Here is a 23,934-nt window from a genome sequence, read left to right on the forward strand (position 1 = left end):
TACATGGACCGGAAACGAGCATTCTAGGACCGGTTTCGGGCGTTCAGCCCTCATCAGCCAGGTTAGCTTGATTCCAATGGCACAGTGAGCCCGGGGCCCATGTCTGGGCATATCCGGCGCACTTACGGCGAGAAAGCAAAAGACACACAATTGATGGACGAATTGCAGAAAAAATCTAAACATTCACCCCCAGTCAAGAGATCTGGGTTAAATCCATCATTCTTTTTCTCACCATGCCACAACCGTTTAGACCTGGCCATATGCAAATCAGTCTTGCCCCTGTGCCTCATGGGAACAGTCCAGCCCGAACTGCCAAGCCAGGTCCTCCCTGGACCGCAAACAAGCATCCTAGGACCGGTTTCGGGCTTTCAGCCCTCATCAGCCAGGATAGCTTGATTCCAGTGGCACAGTGAGCCTGGGACCCACGTCTGGGCGTACCCGGCACACTTAGGGCGAGAAAGCAAAACACACACAATTGATGGACAGATTGCAGAACAAATCAAAACATTCACCCCCAGTCCAGAGATCTGGGTTAAATCCGTCATTCTTTTGCTCACCATGCCACCCGGGTTTAAACCTGGCCATATGCAAAGCATTCTTGACGCTATGCCTCATGGGAACAGTCCAGCCCAAACAGCCAAGCCAGGTCCTCCCTGGACCGGAAACAAGCATCCTAAGACCGGTTTCGGGCTTTCAGCCCTCATCAGCCAGGATAGCTTGATTCCAGTGGCACAGTGAGCCCAGGACCCATGTTTGGGCATACCTGGCGCACTTAGGGCGAGAAAGCAAAAGACACACAATTGATGAACGGAATGCAGAACAAATCAAAACATTCACCCTCAGTCAAGAGATCTGGGTTAAATCCATCATGGGAACAGTCCAGCCCGAACTGCCAAGCCAGGTCCAGATCAGGGGCACACTTGGATCCAGACAAAGGAGAAAGCTGGAGCAGGGAGCCAATGAATCCAGCTCGAGATCACCACCAGGATTAAAAAAAGCCCAGGATCTGATTCAATGGGGCCTGAGGTAGGAACCTGTGACCTTTAACCCCACCCCCTGCACAAAATTAAGCATATGGGGCCAGATGTAGGTCGCCAATTACCGGTCGGTAACGGCCGAACTCGGCCCTTACCGACCGGTAATTGGTGATTGAGATGTAGGGGCCAATATTTTACAGAATCGGTAAATTTACCGATTCTGTAAAATACCGAATCGGTAATTTTACCGATTCGGTAAATATAGATGTAGGTGGCACTCCACAGAGTGCCACAGGCCCTTAAGAGTCGGTATTTTACCACCCAATCCTATTGGGTGGTAAAATACCGAATTCAGGTGCACATCTGTGCATGCACACCTGTGCAATGTGACACACAGACATGCACTTGGGGTGCTAGAGGGTGTCAAAGTGACACCCCCTGCACCCTTGCTGGATTCGGTATTTACCGATTCTGTAAATACCGAATCGGTATTCCCCATTGATTCCTATGGGCTCAAAAGCCCATAGGAATCAATGGGGAATACCGATTCGGTATTTACCGAATCAGTAAATACCGAATCTTACAGATTTGGTAATTCAAAATAAAAAATTACCTACATCTCCCTCCTTCTAATTTACAGATTCATAAATACTGAATCGGTAAAATTCGGTATTTATGAATCGGTAAATTAGATTTACCTACATCTAGCCCCTAGTGCACTAATACCTTGCAGTAGTGGGCCAGTTCTTGAGAGTCAGCACATACTTGTTTAAATTAATGTTTACAGGGAGCTGGCATTTGTGGTCCCCCATGCCCAAATGTCTATTGCCCCCAGGGTCTCCATAACCTTCAATAGGGCCCTGGACCCCATCCCCTGAACCCACTGCAGCAAGAGAGGGCATGGAGCACCGCCATGGTCCATAATGAAGTTCTGAAGCATCCTGTTCCCCTGTTCATGTGACTGGGAAAAGTGGGTGAGCCCCAGCATAAACAACCCCACCTGTGAGGACATGGACAGGAAATTTGACCCACCGGGTCCCACGCCAACACCGCACAGTGCGGATGGGCAGGGGGCCAGCAGGGAAGCATGAGAGTGGGCTCCTCGTGCTGCCCCAAGCTAGAAAACTGCTTGAGGTGTCCAGGAAGGGACTAGGATACCCCCCAAAAAAAACTGATTGGGAAAAGAAACGGCATGGCACTACACTGCAGAGAAAAACCCACCATTAAAATTCACTGCTCAACAGAAGGGAGCTCCACATAATTCCCTGCAAGCCTGAATTTACATATTTGTCTTGGCTTGTGGTGGCCCCAAAATGGGCAGTGGCGCCACCAATATGTCTAACGAAGTCCTCGGAGAGCAGCGTCCAGCCTCTGGAGTAACTTTTTAAATTACCCCTATGCCTCTCAGACCATACAATTGCTGACCTGGGGAGGCTTTACCGGACTTTTTAAACATTTTTAAGTTTGGAACTTTTGTTCTACAGCCTGGGTCTGCAGGGAATTCTAAGAGTTGGTTCTATGGCAGCATTTTATGCTGCCAAAAGTGGTATAAGAAATACTTGGACACATGTAATGTTGAGTTTAAACATTTTAATGATAGTATGTTAGTTGACAGTAATTTTTGATAAGCACTGCAATGCTTTATTGGCATAAATGATTACATTTGAAAATGATGATTGATGTAGGTGATATAATGATGACTTTTTGACCATGTGATTATTGGTCTAATCATGTGGTGACCCTTTGACAAATCTTGCCTTATATTTTGATATGGAGACCTCTGATAAAGCCAATAGGACTGCTCTATTTATAGTGATACCCATTCATATTGTGGGTCTCATTTACAAGGCCATTGTGCTACCGGCGCATCACTTTTGTGACACACCTGTGGTGCAGTGCCTGCCCATATTTACAAGGCCACGTAAAGTCACCCTGCATGACTTTTCGTGGCCCTCTCCCCTCCTGTCCTCCTGCTCCCCTCGGGACAGACCTCTGGATGACACACTGCTCCCTACTCTGGGTGGAATCTCCAATACTGGAAGGATGTTACTGCCTTCCTCGGCAGGTGCCAGTCCAAGACCCTCCTGTGAGCCTTGATCCAATTCCTCCTTATCACCCCGCTCCTCCTCCTCCTTCTCCTCATTGTCTGTGAGGCCCAAATGGGCCACGGCCCATACCTGTAAAGTGTTCTGGAGCTCTGTCTTCTTGATTCTCCTTTTGGAAGGCAGCCCCTTATCCTGGCAAAACACCATGAGCTGGAACACTGTGTAGATCTTAAGGTATCCAGGTTAAACTCCATTTGTGCAAGTAAAATCTCAGATGCAAAAGGCGGGTTGTGAGAGGATCAATTTGGAAAAATCAACAATGCCAATCAGGGAGAATTGACGCAAAATGGTCCATTCTCCACTACCATTCCATACCTAATTGGTCTTAGGTATGGAATGGTAGTGTAACCAAGTTAATGTATCGAACTGCACAAACACAAGTCATATTCTCACCGCTAATCACCAATTTTAGAAATTGGGTTTCTGGTTGGCAGAGGTATGCACTCTGTCCAAGCAGGAACCACAATACTAGTCAGGGTAAGTCAGATACACCCCATAAATTGGCCTGTGCTCACCCTCCGGTAGCTTGGCACAGAGCAGTCAGGCTCAACTAAAGAGGCAATGTGTAATGTACTTGTGCAACACTTCAAATAGTAAAACAGTGAAAACACCCCAAAACTGATACTACACTTGGTTAGAGAAATAGAGCTTAATGTATTGAACAGAACAAGACCAAAAACAACAAAAATTCAATCAATATAACCAGAAATATACATTTTAAAGAGTATCTTGAAATGTAGAGCTTAAAAGCATAACGCAGCAACTGGGACTAGCTGGTCGCGCTAGACCAGTACAGAACCACAAGAGCAGGCTGATTGTTATGGAGTGCGGGTCGGATACAGAGACTAGCGTTGGCTCTCTGAAAACAAAACCTTGGTTCACGGATGCATTGGCGTTGAAGAAGCAATGCGAGGAGCAAAAGAGGCGATTTTTGGGATGTAGGTGATGCATCAGCTGCGAGACGTGCAAAGTCAAAGATGCATCAGGAATGGAGATGATGCTCACTGCTGTCGGGGATGCATTGCACTTGATTCTTGGAGCAGATGTGTCGGCATCAATGGAGATGCACCAGTTTTGAGCGGCACAATGGCGTTGATGCATGTATTTCTAGTTAAGAAGCACTTTATACCCACTTCCAGGGCAAGACTCACAGATGGCAGAGTCCAGGTGCTGTGGCAGTGTTGTTCGAAGTCTTTGTTGTCCCTGAGACTTCAGAATAGGAGGCAAGCAGACAAGCCCTTGGGTTCGAGTGGTGTAGGTCCTGTCCTTCTCACCCAGACTAGGAGGGCAGCAGGCAGTTCCGTACAACAGAAGAGCAGTTCTTCCAGAGCAGGAGTCCAGCAAAGTGGCGTTCCTTCAGCAGCCCAGCAGACCTTCTTCCTGACATAGTATCCACAGGTCCAAAAGTGCACCGCGTTGGTAGGGTTAGAAGTCCAGTTCTTATACCCAGTAGTGCCATTGAATTGGGGGAGACTTCAAAAAGGGCCTTTGAAATGCACAGAGACCCCAGTTCCACACTCCATTCTCACAACAGGAGGTTAAGCTGTCCTTTGTGTGGGGATAAGGCACATCCTATCCAGATGTGACTGTGAGGCTGTGCCCAGCACCTCCCATCCTGCCCAGAAAGGCCCATCAGGATGTGGATGGCCCACCAGTCAGCACCTAAGCTCCACCCTGCTCTTGTGCCTGGCCATTGGAAGTGGACCCAGGTGATTGTCCCTGTGGAACTGACGCAACCTCTGCTGTGAGAGCACATTTATCTCATTGCCGCTGTTGTGGCAACCGGACCGATGCATCGCACTCAGAACTAGCGCGTCGCCATTGGAACAGCTGCATTGTAACCACAGAATCTCTGACACTGCAGAGAGATGATCAACGCACCCCCTCGACGGCGTGCAGAAACCTGACACATCGGCTTCAGAGAAGTACTAAAAAACGCGGTCTTATCTATACAGTATCAAGGACAGGCTGGAGCTATAGATCATATAGTAATCCACATAGGAACAGTAGATATTTGAACCTAGGACAGAACAAGGGAAGACAACAAATGTCTTAATGCTGCCCTCACACACTTTGCAGTGTCATGCTTCAGATATGATATCTACTGTTCCTATGTGGATTACTATGTGATCTATAGCTCCAGCCTGTCTTTGATACTGTATAGATAGGACCGCGCCAGGGAAGTCTCAGTCCCTTGTCTTTTCCAGTGTGGTTTTCACATCGGCTTCAGAACCATCACATCTCAACACCAGTGCTCCGTCTTCTGGACCGGGGCATTGTCATTGTTGTGTGGAAAAATCAACGCATCACCTCCAGTGAAGGATCGACAATGATGCATTGTGTAGTGACTTAATTCTCCTTAATGCATCCTCTTCTCAGCTGCTCAGCCAGGATGAATGTGATGTCTGCGTGGAATGTTGGAATGCCTGATGTCAGTGTGATTGGAATGTGAGTGTGCTTGTTGGTATGTGAGGAATGACAGTTGAAGAGTGTAGGCTGAGCAGCAACCATCTAGCTCCTGGTGGGACGTCTAATGAACTTAACAAGACTTACAATTTATACCTTCTGGAACAGCTAATAAACCTCTACTTGAAATACTACATGGCTACTTCTGGTCATCCTTGAAATCTACATATAACACATTGCTTGGCTGCACTCTGCATCTTCGCTGTTGAGACAACAATTAAGGCACTTTTGCTCAGTCAGCCTTTCCAGTTCTAGGTTGACGGCATGCACTCCCACGTGGTCAGCTTGAACTTTTGACTTTGTCGCGGTCCGTCACGACCAGATACCCCAATAGGCGATTATTACTTCTAGGCACTATTTTCACATATATTCTTTGAAAATTCATATATTGATTTCTACCCATTGAATTTTTGTTGATTTGTTCGTGTTTTACTTATTAAATTAGGAGCTATTTTTCTAACGTGGTGTGGAATCTTTTTGTGCGGTGTTTTCACTCTTTAACTGTTTGACGTGTTGCACAAATACTTTACCCATTGTCTCTTAAGTTAAGCCTGACTGCTGTGTGTCACGTATCAGAGGGTGAGCGCAGGTTCATTTAGGGTGTGTTTGGGACTTACCCTTGCGAGGATTGTGGTTCCAGCTTGGACAGGTTACATACCTCTGCCAACCAGAAACCTAGTTTCTAACAGCAAGCATGCTACGTCTTCTACAGTAATAATAGCCTCTCATGTGCAACGGCTTTATATATATTCATATTTATATTTATTTATTGCTTCTTGAGTTTCTCAAGAATAATTTTAGCAAAGGAACACTGTTTAAAAGCACAGAAAAAAATCATACATTTGCAAAGTCAAAGGTCTTGCCTTCTCTACTAGGCCCTGACCTATTGGCTTGGATAGCACTTTTTTTCTTTTGTCCTTGATATCTCTCATAGTTTTGGCTTTCAAAATTCGTGTTCAATTGCATTGCATGCACTGATACAGTCAACCCAATTCAACATGGCCTCTATGCATGTGCACATATGTATGGCTAGGTGTTAATGCCATTTCCGATGTTTGTGTGAAATTCCAGTACAACATGGCTGCAGTACATTTCCCGAGTTTCAAATAAAAATAAGAAACTTAATTGCAAGATGACCACTGTAGTTGCACAAACCATGTTAGAATGATTAATTTGGAAAATTATTTGAAGGAGGTGAGAATCCACTTTAAATAATAATCACAAGCATTGTGAGGGAGAACTACAAAAGTTACTAAATAAACCTGTGCTGAGTTCCCTCGTAGCTGTGGCACAGAGCAGCCAGGCTTAACTTTGGAGGCAATGTGTAAAGTATTTATACAGTACTCAAAACAGTGATAAAAAGAAAATACAACACAAGAAAAAACCCAAACCAATTTATTAAAACAGAGTTTGATTGAGTGAATGAAAATGCACCAAAATCACAAAATTCCAATATGTAGAACAGGAGATATGATTTTTTAAAGTTTGAATTAAAAATACCACCACAAAGAACAAACCACCGACCTGGGGTATGTGGTTGTGCTAGATTGTTTCAAAGTCGAGAGTTACGGCTAACCGCAATGGATTGCCAGTCTAATACAGGGACCAGGTTTGTCCCAGTGGAAAGGTTCCTTTCTAACTTAAAAACGTTTGTAGAGAAAAAGTGGTCGTCGGCGGGACAAGCTGCATCAGATACTGACCTCTACAACATCAGACTGCTGTACAGTAAAGTCTTGGTGTGGTCATGGAAAAAGGCATCAAAGTAAGTGTCCATGAAGGCCTCGATATAAATCGAATTCACCTCGGTGTCACTTTCGGTGAAGCCTTCTATGTTCAGACTTAGAAATGCTTCTAGAAGTTGATCTCCTTCAGTAGTGGCAAACCGGCAAGCATAGCCCGGCTGGCATTTCCGCTGCTGCTGCTTTGACAACGTTCCAAGTCTCTGTTACTTCTGCAGACAGAAAGTTGGTAAAAAGTTTAAAATGTTCACTTTTTGCAATTTGGGGAAAGGAGTAAGCTCCAAAATCAGCCCAGGGACCAGGACCTGGGGGTACCACTACTAGTTAAGACTTACTTTAAAAGAAGCCAGCAGCAGTGTCCTGGGCAGATCAAGTTGGAACTGATCAGCTGGGCAGTTGCAGGGAGAGCTTGCTGTGTAATTGTAGTTTATACAGAAGATCAGCGAACAATCCCTTGGAATCACTTCTGGGGTCCTGGATTCAAGGCCAGCAGGTCCAAGCTTCCTTCGGATACTTCAGGCAGCAGGGCAGTGCTGCTTCTGTTTCTTTATAGGTTCTAGACTGTTCTCAGGAGAGGAACTGTAGGGTCCTCTTTTATGTCCAGTATCAGGCTGTCAGAAAATGGCAATTCTGTGTCCAACTCCTAAACCAGTTCTGGTCAGTTCTTCTACTCTCACTGGGTTTGGAGCCAGCCTAACTGGAGAGTAAAACGAGTGGCTTGCCTAGGTGTCTGCCTATAGCAGGGTAGGCATCCTCTGAAGCTAAGGAAGGGGCTCAAGAAGGGGAGCAATACACATCTCACCATGGACGAGCCATCAGAGTCCGGTGACTGCTTGACACTGGCACAAAGTTTGATTTTGACAAGAAAATATCTTTCTAAAAATGTGATTTTGAAATAGTAATATAAAATCCTTTAACTGGGATTTTTAAATAACTGTTAATATTAGTCCTTGCAGTATTTTCTAGCTATTCCCAACCTCAATTCAGCACTTTAAAGTTTAATAATGTAAATCAGTATAAACCTATGGGAGAGCCAACCTCACTACAATGAAAACGACTTTGGAGTGTTTCCCTGCCAGGACATGTAAAACATTAAGGGCCTGATTACGATGTCGGTTGGAGTTGCCTCAGACCGACATCACCGCCAATGCGGAACCGAACGAGCGTTGGTCAGCGGTCCCGAATCTGCAATTACAATGCGACCGCACATGGTGCTGTCGCAAGCTCCCATTTCTCTATGGGAGCTTGTGCTGCGGTCGGAAACCGGACACAGCACAAGCACCCATAGAGAAATGGGAGTTTTTGTTAATCCCTCACGGTGCCTGCCACACAGTGCAGGGATTAAAAGGAAGGCATCTATGGTCCCACCAGGCCCCCAACTGGAGGCTGCAGAGGCAAGGGGGCTCTGTGGGGTCCCCTAAGTCACTTTCGAACAGGCTTTTCATGTCAGAAAGCCCGACATAAAAAGCCTGTCAGAAACCAACCCCGTAATCCCGACGACGGAAACGCCATCCTTAAGGGATTTCTTGGCGGTTCAGACTGGCTGACGGGCTCTATGAGCCTGTTGGAATCCAGCCGCAATGACCAGCCGGTTTGACTTCCAACCACTTGCATTGTAATTAGGTGGTCGGAAGTAAAACAAGGGATTTTGGTCGGAAAGCCTCTGACCGACATCCTAATGAGGCCCTATATTTAGATGTCCTACTTTTAAATGCAATGCACCTGGCCAGTGTGCTTTTAACACCTTCGACGCTCATGACGAGCACAGCTCGTCATGATGTACACCTCTCATACACTCATGACGAGCTGAGCTCGTCATGGAGCATGGGTTTCTGAATATTTCAGCACCCAGCGGGAATTGCTCTAGCAGCCATGGAGTTAAGGCCTACTTTAGGTTTGACTTGTATGTATTAAAGCTTGAAATGGCAGTATAAAAGTGCAGCCCTAGTCTGCAGCTGCAATGACAGGCCTGGAGACATGCTTTACAGGGCTACTGCAGTGGGTGGTACAATCAGTGGTGTAACCCTCTAGTAATATTGAAGTTACAGGCCCTGGTTACAGGTAGAAATATATACTAGGAATTGTAAGTAAGTTAAATGTACCACTTAAGTTTATGTCAATTTTACCATGTTTAAAAAGGAGAGCAAAAACACTTAACCACTGGTTAGCATGGGTAAAGTGCACAGCGTTCTATAGCTATCAAAAATAGGGTTCCGCAAAAATGACCAAATATTCAGGGTGACCCTGCAAAAAAGGGGAAACTTACCAACAGTTTAACTTTGCCTATGTTTGTAATGAAATTCAACAACCATTGGCAAAGCTAAACCCACCAGTTGTGCCCGCACACAGTACCAGTGGCAGAGGGCAGAAGTGGATTGAGCCAGGGGCCACATCCTGCACTGAGGAGTGGGAGTGGATTGGTAGGCAGAGACACCTACCACAAAATACCATGGCTTCAAGGGCAGCCCACCGGCAAATGGCAGCTCATAATAAAATTCTAACACCAATATCTGATGGGGCTAACTAGTGGCTCACATTTTTATATATATTTACTGTGTATATAACATGGGGGCACTGACAGGTAACTATAGCTGCCTGAGGGTGCTATCTAAAAGGATAAAGAATGCAACAACAACAAAACCAATAGCAAAGTAATGTATAGGCTCACCAGTCCTGGCACTGCAGTCTACATTTTTAATGGAATGTGCAGTTAATTGGCAAAATGCTGTGCCTCACTGGGCAAGAGAGCCAGTGACTGAAGTGGACTCACCCATTGGCCCATGCAATATGCTGTGGTGGGCAGAAGCAAAATGTGAATGACTAATGAACACAACAATGGATGAAGAGGGTTGAACCAGAGCCCCCTGAATGTATACAATGTTTTGGGTTATGAATCATTTTATTACATGAGCTTAGCAAGACAATTAACAAAGTAATATATTACAGTCACCGCTCATGTAAATCACCTCTTAGCAAATTAAATGTGCTATACTGATTGTTTTCAACACAGATATGAATATAATTTTGTATCCATATACTAACAATTGGATTTACAGGTATTATCCAATGTTATAGAGCATAATCTTTCTGCTTTCTTGTTCTAGGTCTTCACAGGAAGAAGGTACTTACTGGCTACAGGTTGTTTTCAATGGGCGACCCCTGAACCACTTTGGGACACTGTATTGCAACAATTTTACTTTTAAGGTAAGAAAAACACTCCCATTGGTAACTTGTCAAATCAGAGGAAGGCATGCCGGAATGGGGCTGCCAAAATAATGTACTAAAGACCACACATCCAGTCAATAAGGAGAAGCCTATCAGCAAAGTGCGAAACAAAAAAATCAGAGAGGGGAGGATAGGCCAAGAGAAGCAATAGTCAAGCTGGAAGAGGGGGGGAAGCACTATGGAGAGCAATGTGAATGAAGTTGTGAGGCGGAAGGAGCCACAGAGGCGGGAGTAAGAAAATAGACAGCTCCACAGGGAGGGAGTGTGCAAAGAAAAAGAAAACCAAGGCACAGATTATCAAAGGTTTAGCGTCAGGTTAGCTTTACTTTTGTTTAACACAAACCCAATGCTTAACCTGTTTTGGGATAAACAAACCAATGCAAATTGGCATTTGCGTTGGTTTGTATGGAAAACAATGCAAAGCAGTGCAAAACGCTGCTTTGCATAATTTTGCGTTACGTTTCTCTGCAACCACCAATGCTTTTTGATGCTATACCCTATCTACTAACATTGGCAGACAGGGTTTAGCACCCAAAATGAACTCCACTGGAAAGCCGGTATTAAAAGGAGAAATGTCATTTCTCCATGCTTTTCCAACTGTGCATGCTTGCTGCAATTCACCGCACACATACAAAGTAGGAAAAGCTTTGAAGTGTGTCTACACATGGTATTTTGACCTGGAAGGATACCCTTCCAGTTCAAAACCTATAGTAGACTCAGGCACGCACCCTAGCACTATGGCGCTCAGGTGTGTGCCTGGTGCACAGCAGCTAAAATCAGCACCGGCACTAGAGGGAGGGGAGGGGAGTGCCATATCACTGTAGATATGGCGCTCTCCTGCTTGCTCTCTGTCACGCATCACCGCACAGCGTCTTTAGATGCTGCATTGCGTTGCCTGACAGCTATGAGAGTTTGGGTCCAAGTTCCCTTAATGTACGCAGTGGGATGACAAAAGTCATCCAATCCATAAGGACGGTAAAGAAGCTGTGCTACAGGTGGGAGACAAACACAAGACGAGGAAAGTAACCAATTGAAAAAGAAGCAAGTAAATGAGATTGACATTAAAGTCAACCAATGACCAGTAATGCTCTGAACCAAACTCCTCTGTAGGCCACAAAAGCTGTCTGTCAGTGGGACCTAAACATTGGCTAGACGAACTAATTAATCTTGGGTCACAGTAACCTGAGACCTCTGCCCTTATATGCTGAGGTGAATCACCCTTCTACTCACCTTCTTTCATGATGGTAGAGGCTGAAACTTCCATTTCTAAAGTTTGTAGATTTATAATGCGCAGCTTATCACCTATGAGGGAATCCAGGTGCTGTCCATGGGCATGAGGAGAATAAGTGATTTGTTCAGAATCACAGAGTGTTGCGACAACGCTGAAACTCAAACCCAGATCCAGAGTCGGCAGCTCTGGCCTCTGCACCACATCCTCTCCCCTGCTCTGAGGCCGCTCTTGCGTAGCAGCCAGGTTTCCCATGTCCATTCCTTGCTAGCTGTTCCTGTCCAGGTATTTTCTTAGTACCCTGAGACTTGTAGTCCTGGGTTTATTATGAGATGAATTGGACTACAAGTCCCACAGTGACTGGACAAGAGAGGCCCTTGTGGATTTATGAACCTTGACTGGGGCTCTCGTTGCTTGCAAGGCCCACAGTGGACAGTCGCTCTGGGTGTTTCTTTGTTCTGCTTCTCGCAAGTTTCCATTGTCAAGTTCCATTAGCCGGTTGGCACACAGTGGGTAACTGGCTTAGAATGGGCAGAACCCCAGCGTGGTTTAGATTTCACGGTGTTGACCTTTGTCCTGTATTAGTCAAAATCAGACCCCCAAAAAGTGCAAGTAAGGGCTGTGTATGTGGCAATACATGTTTTTCCACGCATGCCTGCACTTAGGAAGGAAGGCAGTGTGTGTCCATGAATGGCTGGGCCGGAGATGGAAGAGGCTGAACAGAATAAACTGGACTCTCGCCGCCCCTCCAGGCGCTTTAGAGGGCCTGTCTGAGGCTAAAGCCTGTAATAGTAAATGGAGCTGGCAGTGCGACACGGTAAACCACTGCAGGCGTGCTAGTAGAATGGTGTCACTCCTGTTCTTGTGAAGTGTGTCACAGTGCATCACCCTGTGCTGACAAACGTCGCTCGCTCCCAGGAAACAGCAAGTAACCTCTGGTGCTAGGAGCAGCACGTGCTCGCGTTCCCTGGGTACCAGGGCAATCTCAGACTACAGGTTGTAATATGTTGGCGACGCCAAGGCTGCTAATGTAAACATTAAGGAATCCTTCCCTGTGGTCCTTGGCAACCTCATCATTACCTGATAACCTGGGAGCTGTTGCTATCAGGTTATGAATGTGGTGACTAAAAAGGACAAATGGAGGAGTGGCGGCTGGTGACATTTGAAAGTGGTGGGGCGTAAACTTATTGTGGTACCCGACTGCGGCGAACCAGTGTAGCAAGGATGCCCAAAGAACCTACAGGGGGTTCGAGGGGTTCTCCCCTCGAAAAAAAATTGGAAAAGGAGTGGACAAATGGTGCATTTTCAAGCAAATTTAGGAAAGCAGGAAGAATAATAAAGCAATACTATTGAATTAATCATCATTTGAGAAATTGCCAAATTTTATGAGCTATAGAGGACAATATTTGCGTATGCTGATGTTATCATTTGCCTATATTTACTTGTGAACATACTGATACACTTGTAACTGTTTTGTGCAATATAAAAAAACATTTGCTCATGCTATGCAAGCAAAAACACGCATAGGGAGCACGGAGGAATAAGCCCAGAACCGGCGTCTTATGCACACACTATATCTGTGTTTGTGTATACATGCTATTAGACGTCAGCTGAAGGCCTACTCACTGAAAAACACAGGGAGTGGCCAAAACAGCAGTATTAAACACCCTGGACTGTAATATATTTAACACTAGTGCAAAACCTATGGAACTAGCATAAAACTGTGCGCAGCCCTGGCTTCAGCAGCAACAATATGGAAGAACATGCAATACCCGTCTTGCGATGAAACTGAAGATGACACGACCAGTACAGACAAAAGCTACTACTCTCTCATCACCTACCAACAGTAATGCCTAAAACAACAGATGACACCTTGTGAGTGAAGGGACAAACAGAATCGAACGTGAGGAGACCAGGAGGCAGAATGCAAAACCTGCATTGATGACAGCTCCGTATGCGGGAGAAGAGAACCTCTCCTTGTCACTTATTTTGTTAGAGCAGTGCGCAGTTTTGGAAGTCTGTCTCAATGTAATTAATTGCAGTAATGAACCTTCGCTGCTAATAAGCACACTCCATTCTTGTACTAGAGCCGTTCATCATTAATTTCCAAAAGACGGTCATTTCCCTCTAGCAACTTTCTCCATAATAACTGTCTGCACTGGTATCTCAGAAAAGAGAGTGGCGCGCGCTCTGTTGCCCAGGCAATATTTTCCACCACCAGCATCTTCAAGGGTCATTTATTGCTTAATGCTGGCATTTAGCTGATCCATATGCCCGCCGAATTTTTGAAGCTAATGAGATGAAAGCAAAAGGACAAAAAGTGATTTTCGCTGCATGACACAGTTCGGTCTAGTGCGCAGCCATGAGGAGAAGTTTATACTGATTGTTCAACGCCACCTTGTCACTAGGACACATTTTTTTTAACAAATCTACTCAAGGGCCAGCAGAGAATTATTAGACACGGGTCGGCGGGGGGCATCCCAAGTGTGTAATTAAAGCGTGGGAGCGTTACCATGCCGATATCCTGCACTCTGCCCCACACGGAAATCCCTAGCACCTTCCAATTATCAAAGTTGTGCACTTACCTTACCGCCGGTCAGCGCTGCATCTTCTTCTGGGAGTCGGATCTTGGCGCCTTCACACTGGAGCGGAAACCGGTACCCCGCCCTCCGTCCTCAGCCAATCCTGGTGCTGGAGCAGCACCAGGAGTGACACAGGGCATGGTTGCTTTCTGCCCGCATGCCCATTAGCAGAGCGAGGTTTCGCTCTGCTAATGGGCATGCGCAGGCACAAGTGCGCATGCGTGGGCAAGGGTAAAAAACGTGCCTCCATGCCCACTCATGCGCACCTGTGTGCTGCTGCCTGCCTCACACAATGCCTTATGCCTGTCAGTCAACATGACACAGGACCGCCCACCCCCTTCAGACTCTGAATGGGGTGGGCGGTCCTGCATCATGCTGACTGACAGGCATTGTCCGTCGGCGCTTTGAACTGAAGTAAACTGAGAGTTTACTTCAGTTCAGACTAGAGCAGTACGCCGAGGGAGCTTCAGGTGCGGGCGGGGGGGCAACGCCCCAACGCCCCCAATGGACGGTCCGCCCTAATGAACTATTAGTGGGACATCCCCTTAAGCATCCATAGCAGACAAATCATATTGAGATAGACTCAGAACTTTTGCTCGCAGCTAATGATGTGGTTGCTAAGAAAGCCAAAGGGGTCGTTCCTCTAATGAGAACATTAGAGGAACCATAGCTCGTGGCGTCACTAGCAAGGACTTCATAACGAGATGGCTTTAAAACATATTCATAATAAGCAGGGTCCTTGCTGCCTTCGTGCTGTGTGGAGCTTGCAGCTGCCAAGGTATATTGGTGCAGATCCCGCCACCCCAACCTCCCCAGCATCTCGCACTTGTAATGTACAACATTGAGCACTCAAAACACTAAAAGTTTCGGAGGGTCAGTGTTATATCATGCGAGAGAGAACTATTTGAAGACAGGCAGAGAATAATGTAAACATCCGTGAAAGGCTGAGGGTTGATACATGAGGAGGGGGGGCACAGCCAAATAGCCAATCAGTGAACAAGGCTAGTCCAAAGACCCTTTCTCTCTGTTACATGCCTAGTGATGTCTATTAGTTTTGTGTTGTCAACAGGTCATGACCGACAGCTGCAGTGAAGTTTCTTTTGCAAGACCTAAAAACTCTGGGGCAGATTTACAAGCCCTTTGCGCCACTTTTGCATCACTTTTAACATGGGAAAAGTGATGCAAAAGTGGTGCAAGGGACTTGTAAATCTGCCCTTCAGGGCCTTATTTATGAGTCCTTGCATCACTTTTACGCTGACGGACCGGTGGCGTTAAAAATGCGTCATGTTGTGCCCTATTTACAAAGTGACACATCTAGGCAGATGTATCACTTTGTAACCCCCTGTGCCATATTGTACCTGCGTCAGGTATAATGTATGCAGGGTGGGCGTTCCCCCACATCCAAGCCTCGTAGAAGTGGCGCGTTGACATCTATAAGATTTCAGAGCACCACTTCTAGGAAGTCATTGCGACAATATCTTACGCCTGCCTTATGGCAGGCGTAAGACTGACGCAGACCCTTGCACATGGGGCTTGCCTCATGTGAAAGGACACATTGGTAGAGTTGCGTCTGTTTTCAGACACAACTCCAGCAATGCGTCACTTTTGTGACACACTCCAGCAATGAGTCCGTTTTGTGCCTACAGATACGTCTGAAATACTGACGTATTTGTAACTCCTTGCAACATGATGCGCCATACAGTAAATATGATGCATCCATCATGTCACAAGAAGGGCGCACTGAGAAGTGACGCATCGCTGTTTTTACATAGCGATGCGTCACTTCTCATAAATAAGAACCTCAAAGAAGACTGCAACAATAAAGGCAATACCAAAAAGAGCTACCTGCAATATTGACCTACCCGAAATTTCCAAATTCAGTCAAACTATTTTCCGGCCTATTTCCGAACTGGTCTTATTCATTAGTCTTGGCACATTCGTTGGCACGGGCTCGCTGATGGGATGACGTGAAGGCTGACTCTCAATGAGCAGACTTTGTACATGCTTTATTTTTGCATTCAATTTGTCAGTGTCTATGTGAGTCGTTTTCACATTCCACCAACTAACGCATTGGGGTGGTAGTAAAATGACAACTAGCGCTTTCCAAACCTCCTAAATATGTAAACATGGCTACCTTCGCCGGGCCTGAGATATGCACATGAGAAGCCACATCTCCTCTCAAAGTGGTGGAAATTCACCTCCGCTTTGACATCAGCAATAGGATGTATGGTGGAGGCAGGAGCGCAAGGCCCTGGAAGAACGGAGGCTGTGTTTGTGGTCAGCTTCAGGAGTGAGATCAATGTCTCTGGCAGCTCAGGGTTCTCCAAAGTATGTCGTGGAGGGCCGGATCCATGCTAGATATTAAGATAACTGCATTTATATAAATGGGGAGATGTTATACATCTGGCACCGATCCGGCCCTCCAGGACCGACTTTGGAGAACCCCAGTGGTGGGGTGGCACGGCTTTATTAGTATGTGAGGGAGAACACTAGAAGAGACTTGGTGGAATTTGACCAATCAGCAACCCTTCCTTCAGCTCTGGTCGTCTATGCAGCACTAGGGGTCTTTTGTAGAAAACATCCTGTCAAGTTAGCAGATTCTTGTATTTGTTGGTAAATTAAGTGCATTGCATGATATTGCTGCTTTATATTTTACATCATTGCGCGTAGACACTGCCAACCACAACCTTTAAAATTGAATACATGTATTGCTTACATTACATTTGCTTCAATGTGACTACAAATTAAATGTACCTAACCCATGCATTTTATTGCCTTTTCTGTCTTTTTAGAGGGATGTTTTCACATTTAAAAGTAAATTTAACAAAAGTATTACCTACAGTCAGTTCCTTTATGATGCCAGCTGTGTTTCATCGCTACCAACACACTGAATAACATAAATAATTGATGTGGTACACTCGCTTACAAACCTCTGCATTATCGCTTCTTCAAACCCCCTCCCGCCCTCAGTGGGTGGGACAATCCTGCGGCTGGATAACAGCCAGTATTGCAGACCTGCAGGCAGGCAAACTGTGTGGGCGAAGTCTGAAAAACTGAACTGTCTGCGATTCCAAAGCTGCCAGAGTCTGGGGTGGAAACATTAATCCACTCTTAATTAAAAAGACATGCATCTTCCAGTGTTCGTGAGCATGCATTTCTAAAAATATATGCATATTTTTGGTAAAAACTAACAATGTGGATTTTCAAACACTGCTGGAAGGGCGAGATTTTGATCGATACCTTATCACTATTGATCTAAAACCCCGTTCTGGTCGACTGAACCTTTGTTGCCTGTCATTGAGGGAAGAAAGTGCATCTCTTACCAAGTTAGTTCACCCGATAAAGGACTCCGCTCTGAAAGATCACAAACAACTTCTAGCTTTCAAAGGTTTATTATATAGTTAGAATAAGCTGCAAGTACAGGCATCTCAGAATGAGATTCACAAGATACACGGGCCCAACTACATACATGTGCTCTCTGAAAACCCTCAGACGAGCAAAGAAGACTACGAGTACAAGTTCTAAGAATAATAAAGCTATAAGCATAGACACGTATTGAGATCTCTCCGTCATTTAAGGCTGGAGGGAAAATTCAGGTTAGGCTGTCCCTACCCTGCTCTGGATGGTATCCCTACTTAACAAAGTCTCAACCTATCAAAAGGTGTCAGCGGTGAATGACCCCCTAGGGAAGTCACCCACTCTTAGTCTCTTGGTGGAAACCTATAGTTCTCCAGTCATGACCCCTCTCTGCCTACCCATCCGCTCTCTAAAGGGTCCTCAGGCATCTGCTCTAACTCCACCCAGGGGTGCTGTCCCTAATACAAAACATACAACAGCATTGAGACGCCCCTCGTGAGACGCCCCTCACGTGGTGTAGCTTCTGGCTTTTTCCATGATGAGGCCTCGTGCGTTAGAGTTGACCTTGCTTCTCAGACTCTTCTCCGGCCCGCTGATACCCCTTAAAACATTCCGGAACCCTCCTCCGTGTCTGGGCCGTCTCCTGAACAAACCTCTATTCATTTCATTTATAATTGGATCCCCCCTTTCTCTTGCAGACAGACATCTGCAGCCAAGATCCCAATTCTCATAGACTTCCAACAAGTGTTTGCAACATTTCTCGGCCCAGACCAATACGTGTAAATCAATGTCTATAAACATTTCAGGCCTACAGCATTTCTCATAATGATTATACCATTCAAATCCTTCATTAATTAGTAGCATGTTAATACTCTATTCTATTATTCGGTAAACACATCTATAAATTATGGCCCATTAACGCTATTACTAAAAGACATTAGTGCAATCCATGTCGTGAAAGGAAACACCTTTCCCATCCCTTCCAGCTCAGGCCCTGAGGCCTACCACGTTCTACGTTTAACCGCATGCCATCTTACAATTTAGCAGCTACACGACATGGATTCAGGATTAATCACGTCTAATAAAGTTATATAATTTCACACATTTCTGCATTAGTTCCACTTCTACTTAAATCTCTAAGTTAACTGCACATTTCAGAATATAGATGCATGTACTATCAGCACTCATGGCATTTCTCTTCGTGACTTGTGCTTACTACGTGTAAGTGTGATGTACTTATACATTTAGGTCAGTTTGCGCTCTCTCAGTTCCCCCCTTTGATGACCTCTCGGGGTCATCACTAACACTTAAACGGCAGTGATTGCTAGTGTACCTCGTTTCTGCGTTTCCAGAGCCCTCAGACTCCTGTACTGATTATCTTGTATGGCCGCTAATCTCTGCAGCTCTTCTCTCTGGGCCCTCTCCAACCTCCTTGCTCTGTACCATTTGAATACCCTCACCAATCCCCACAACACGATCCCACAGATCAATATTATGATGATAGGTTTCAGTATATACCACACGAAGCTTTTGCCTAATGTGGTGAGCCAACCTCCAGCTTCACTCATTCCATGGCCCACCTTTTCCCAAACATTTTCTCTACTTAGATCTTCGATCTCCTTGTGAATATCAGTTATGTTCATAATAACTTTCTCAAGGGGTTTTGAATTGTCTGGAATGTAAGTGCAACATTCCTGGACCTTCAAAGCCTTACAGACTCCGCCCTCCTTTGCTAGCAGGACGTCTAATGCAAGACGGTTCTGGAGAACCATGGCCCTTATCGATTGCATCTCTCCTTCTACCAGCATTAAGGACTGAGCAGTGCTGGCAGACAACCTGTCTACGACTGTTGCCAGTCGTCTAATTTTGACATCATTAAGGATTAGTCCCAAAAGAGGGAACACAGCTCCAAATACGTCTCCAACCATTTCTGCATCCCCTATATCTCTCCTTCCTCTCGATGATGCCTTGCCCTCGATGATCTCTAAGTCTTGGGCATGATATATTTTGGGAAAGATAATTGCCAAGTAACATGATCCGTACCAGTTATCAGGTAGTCTCACGTAGGCATTTCTTCCACATACAAAATACACATTTGGAATCACTTGCATTCCCTTTAGGAAATCCTTAGTATAATATTCTAGATTGAAAGCATGTTCACAGCTAACTTCTCCCACGTATACATTTTCATAATACGTTTTGGCTCGGTGAAGACATAGCTTTCCTCTCTGTGTTCTATCTAAGGCTATTGGACCACTACTACCCTTTCTCTTGTGTGCCTTCTCCTCCTCGGTCCAATCTGTTTTCCATTGTCCTGATTTTTTCAAAATCTTTTGTCTCCTGTATCGATCATCCACCTGCCCTATGAACTTCTTCTCGACTTCTGACACCTTGCATGTCAGATTGTTTCTACGGGCATGTGAAGTATCTAAGGTAATCCAAGGAATGAAAAACTTGGCCAACCTGTCTTCACTCTTCCAGTAGTCCCATTTGTTCATTTGCTTATAATTTGGGACTTCTGGTAACACTGAATCATAATTGGAGAAATAGTATTCAAAACTATCCCTCCCATAGAATATACTAAGCAATAAGCTACATGTGATGCCATATGTCAGCGGGAGGTGATGATATCGAATGCCTTCATCTACAGACGCCGGCAACTGCATGCAGACATAGCAGTCCTTAACCTCCATGGCATCCACGTATTCATATAAAAGTTTAGCATAAGCATTCGACCTAAAGTCGCCTTGGGACTCATCTACGTGTAACCTGTGAGCTTCTGCAGCTAATAACGCTTTCTCTTGAATGTTTTCCCCTTTCTCACCAGCAACGGTGGGTTTAGGTGTCTCTACAGATTTCACATCGGTTACCTTTGCCTCTTCCTCATGTCCCTTTACATAAGAAACTGTGACTACTAAAACTATTAAAATTATCACTCCTACTATTAGTGTGCCTATTATACATTTGGCTCTGCGGTTCGGGGTGCCGGCTTCCATTTCGTCAGACAGTATGGCTCTCTCTTATCTCAGCACAAAGTTCTTTTCTTCTCGTTCCTTTACAGTCTCTTTTACTCCTTTTGTCCTTAGAACCACACAACTGGAAGCTGACAACCTTCTTCGCAAAAAGTCCTTTAACAGTTCAATACAGACAACCCTAGCCCTTCTCCGTCAACTCAAAGGAAGGTCCCTAAGATTCTCTGCTTCCTGGGCGCTAGGTAATCTTCTTTTTCTTGATTTATTTACAAAGTCTCTAAGCATCTACAATCAGGCTTGTGCCTGCAGCTTTGACAGCATAGTTCAATATTTCCAAACGAAGAATGTGCTCTTCATGGCTTGTTATCTTTGTACCAAAGTCGGGGAATTGCAATTCTGTGAAAAACATGTGCTTTAACTTGCTGAGGCGGGGAGGGCTGGGGAGTATGAAAGTTAGTGACCCTTCTGCTTCGACTCCGGGTACTAACAGTTGTACTTCCACTGTGATGATGGGCTCAGAGCTGGACACCACCACCGCTCGTATCCTCCCTGTCTCCTGTTCCAAAGACATTTGTCGCCAGATATGTCCACTCAGGGGTGGAGTATCTTCGGCTAGGCACACGCACTCTTCTTGACCTTCTCAAGTCCGGTGCTTCAGCGCCCTGAGCACCTTCTTCCGGGTCTGAGTCCTCTGATATCGGAGGAAGGGTTCTCTCTGGAGTTGACCTCAGGCTGGAGCTCCTTCTTTGCGGCCAATTAGCTTCTCCACGTACCCTTCTACTCCTTCTTCTTCTGGTCTGTTCGCACCCTCTGTCAGACCGGTCAGTGTCTGACTCGTACTCCCAGCTACTTTCTCCTTCAGTAGCGTCGTCTGTTTCGCTGTTGTACTGACCGTCCTCAGCTTGGTCAGACTCGTTCCCCGCTTCTTCGGGCACCTCTACAGCTTGACTGGCCCCCTCTATGGCTTCTCGGTCCGCAGCTGGACGTCTATCCGAGAGAGGAGCTGTTTCTTCCAGAGGTGCTGGAACCCTCCGCGTATGCGACGCGTGGATCCAATTGGGCAGGCCTCCCACCTTCACAGCAGTGTTCGTGATCAGGATGATCTGGAAGGGCCCACGCCAACGAACATCCAGGCAGCTTCTTCTCACGTGCTTTCGTACAAGCACCCAGTCTCCAGGGCACAGGTCATGGCACAGGTCCTGGCACGATGGAACCTCGGCAGCCTGCACCTGAAGGGACACAGAATGAATGGCGTCAGACAGCCCCTTACAATAGTCCAGGATCATATCATCTGTGATGTTTAACAGTGCGGCAGTTGGGACAGATGGCAACCTCATTGCTCTCCCCATCAACACCTCATGAGGTGACAGCCCCGTTCTTCTGTCTGGGGTACTACGGAGGCTCATAAGGACCAATGGCAGAGCGTCAGGCCAACTCAAGGACGTTGATGATCACACTTTTGCAATTCTGGCTTTAATAGTGCTATTGATCTGCTCCACAATTCCTGAGGCTTCTGGTCGGTAACTGCAATGCAATTTCTGATCTATGTTCAAAGCCGCACAAATCATCTTCACAAGCTCGCTGTTGAAATGCGTTCCCCTATCTGATTCCAAAGAGGCCGGTACCCCGAAGCGCGGAATGAGCTCCCTAAGCAGTAACTTGGCTACTGTGAGGGTGTCGCACCTACGTGTAGGGTATGCCTCAACCCATCTGGAGAATACGCAAACAACCACCAGAACATAACGGAGGCGGTTACACCTTGGCAGTTCGATAAAATCCAACTGCATGCGGTTGAATGGACCCCCTGACCTCCCTATGTGGCTCAGTGCAACTGGTGTCTTTTTCCCTACATTCAACTGCTGACAGGTCACACAACGCTGGCACACTGCTTCGGCTGCTACTCTAAATTTAGGATTGTACCAGGTCTGCCTAAATACTCTCAGCATAGCGTCTCTTCCTAGGTGTACGGGACCATGTATTTGTCTAGCCATTGGGCTCACCATCTCATTGGGTAACACTGCTCTGCCATCTGCTGAGACCCAGAAATGGGCCTCACCCACCACACATCCTGCCTTTTCCCATGTTTGTTTTTCAAAATCAGGAGCATTTTCTTGCATGCACTTTAGTTCGTCCCAAGAGTCAACAGTTTCTAGTATCATAGCTAATTCAGTTCTTACATTTATTCCACCCACTTCCACCTCTGTGAAAGAGTACCCTTGTTCCGCGCAATACCGAGCGACTTCGTCGGCATATCTATTGCCTTGTGACACGAAGTCCATGTTTCTGGTATGGGCGGTGCACTTCACAACCGCGATACCTGCTGGACATTGCAACGCTTCTAACAACAAGCGCACAAACTCCCCATTGCGAATGGGAGAGCCTGAAGAGGTCATGAAACCTCTTTGAGACCACAACTGCCCGTAATCATGAACTACCCCGTAACCATATTGGCTGTCGGTGTATATGGTGACTCGAATTTGATTGCTTGCCAAGCAAGCACGCGTTAGGGCAATAATCTCGGCTACCTGAGCGGAGTGTACTCCTTCCAGGCATCCAGCTTCCACAACTCCAGTAATTGTACAAACAGCATAAGCTGCTCTCAACTGCCCAACTTCGTCTCTTACACATGAGCCATCGACAAAGAAAATTTCGTCTGGGTCAGTCAGTGGCTCATCTACGATGTCGGGCCTAGGTTTGGTGCATAGTTCAGTCACATCGAGGCAGTCATGGTCTGTACATTCATCATCATCATCAATATCATTTGGGAGTGGCATCAAGGTAGCAGGATTCAAAACAGAGCATCTCCTGAGGGTCACGTTCTCTGCAGCAAGGATAACTTGCTCATAGCGCGTGAGCCTACTGTTGGTCAGATGCTGTGTTTTGGTCCTGGTCATTAACAGTTCAACAGAATGGGGCACGTGCACCTCTAACGGATGCCCCATGACAATATTCTCACACCTCTCGATGCTGACACCTGTTGCGGCAACGGATTTGAGACATCCGGGCAACGCTGCGGCTACTGGGTCTAAAGTAGCCGAGAAATAAGCGACTGGTCTACGGGCATTCCCATGAATTTGGACTAACACAGACAGCGCGCAACCCTCTCTCTCACAACAATAAAGCAAGAATGGTTTATCGTAATCAGGCATTCCCAAAGCCGGAGCACGACACAGGTCCTCTCGCAGCTGTAGGAACGCCATCAAACAGTCTTTGTCCCATGGTACCGGATCGCTCACCTCCTTGTGCGTCAGTTTCTGCAAGGGTTTTGCTTTCAGTGAAAAGG

At 46.0% G+C, this 23,934-nt stretch overlaps 2 protein-coding genes across 2 annotated transcripts in view; one reads left to right on the plus strand and one right to left on the minus strand.

Annotated features, from left to right (window-relative positions):
- PKHD1 (PKHD1 ciliary IPT domain containing fibrocystin/polyductin) overlaps positions 1 to 23,934 on the plus strand; it is a 2,083,594-nt gene that overhangs the window by 201,334 nt on the left and 1,858,326 nt on the right. Inside the window, exon 5 of the mRNA XM_086926200.1 lies at positions 10,392 to 10,491. Coding sequence (XP_086782326.1) covers positions 10,392 to 10,491 — 100 coding nt within the window. The remainder of the gene's footprint in view (positions 1 to 10,391; positions 10,492 to 23,934) is intronic.
- On the minus strand, positions 18,987 to 20,675 carry LOC147706959 (uncharacterized). The gene has a single exon (XM_086925147.1). The coding sequence runs from the start codon at positions 20,673 to 20,675 to the stop codon at positions 18,987 to 18,989; it is 1,689 nt and encodes a 562-aa protein (XP_086781273.1).

This window comes from Lissotriton vulgaris, chromosome 6 (genome assembly GCF_964263255.1).
Source record: "Lissotriton vulgaris chromosome 6, aLisVul1.2, whole genome shotgun sequence".
NCBI lineage: Eukaryota > Metazoa > Chordata > Amphibia > Caudata > Salamandridae > Lissotriton > Lissotriton vulgaris.

Coding starts and splice junctions, on each gene's coding strand:
- LOC147706959 (XM_086925147.1), bottom strand. CDS start 20,675: ATGGAAGCCGGCACCCCGAACCGCAGAGCCAAATGTATAATAGGCACA.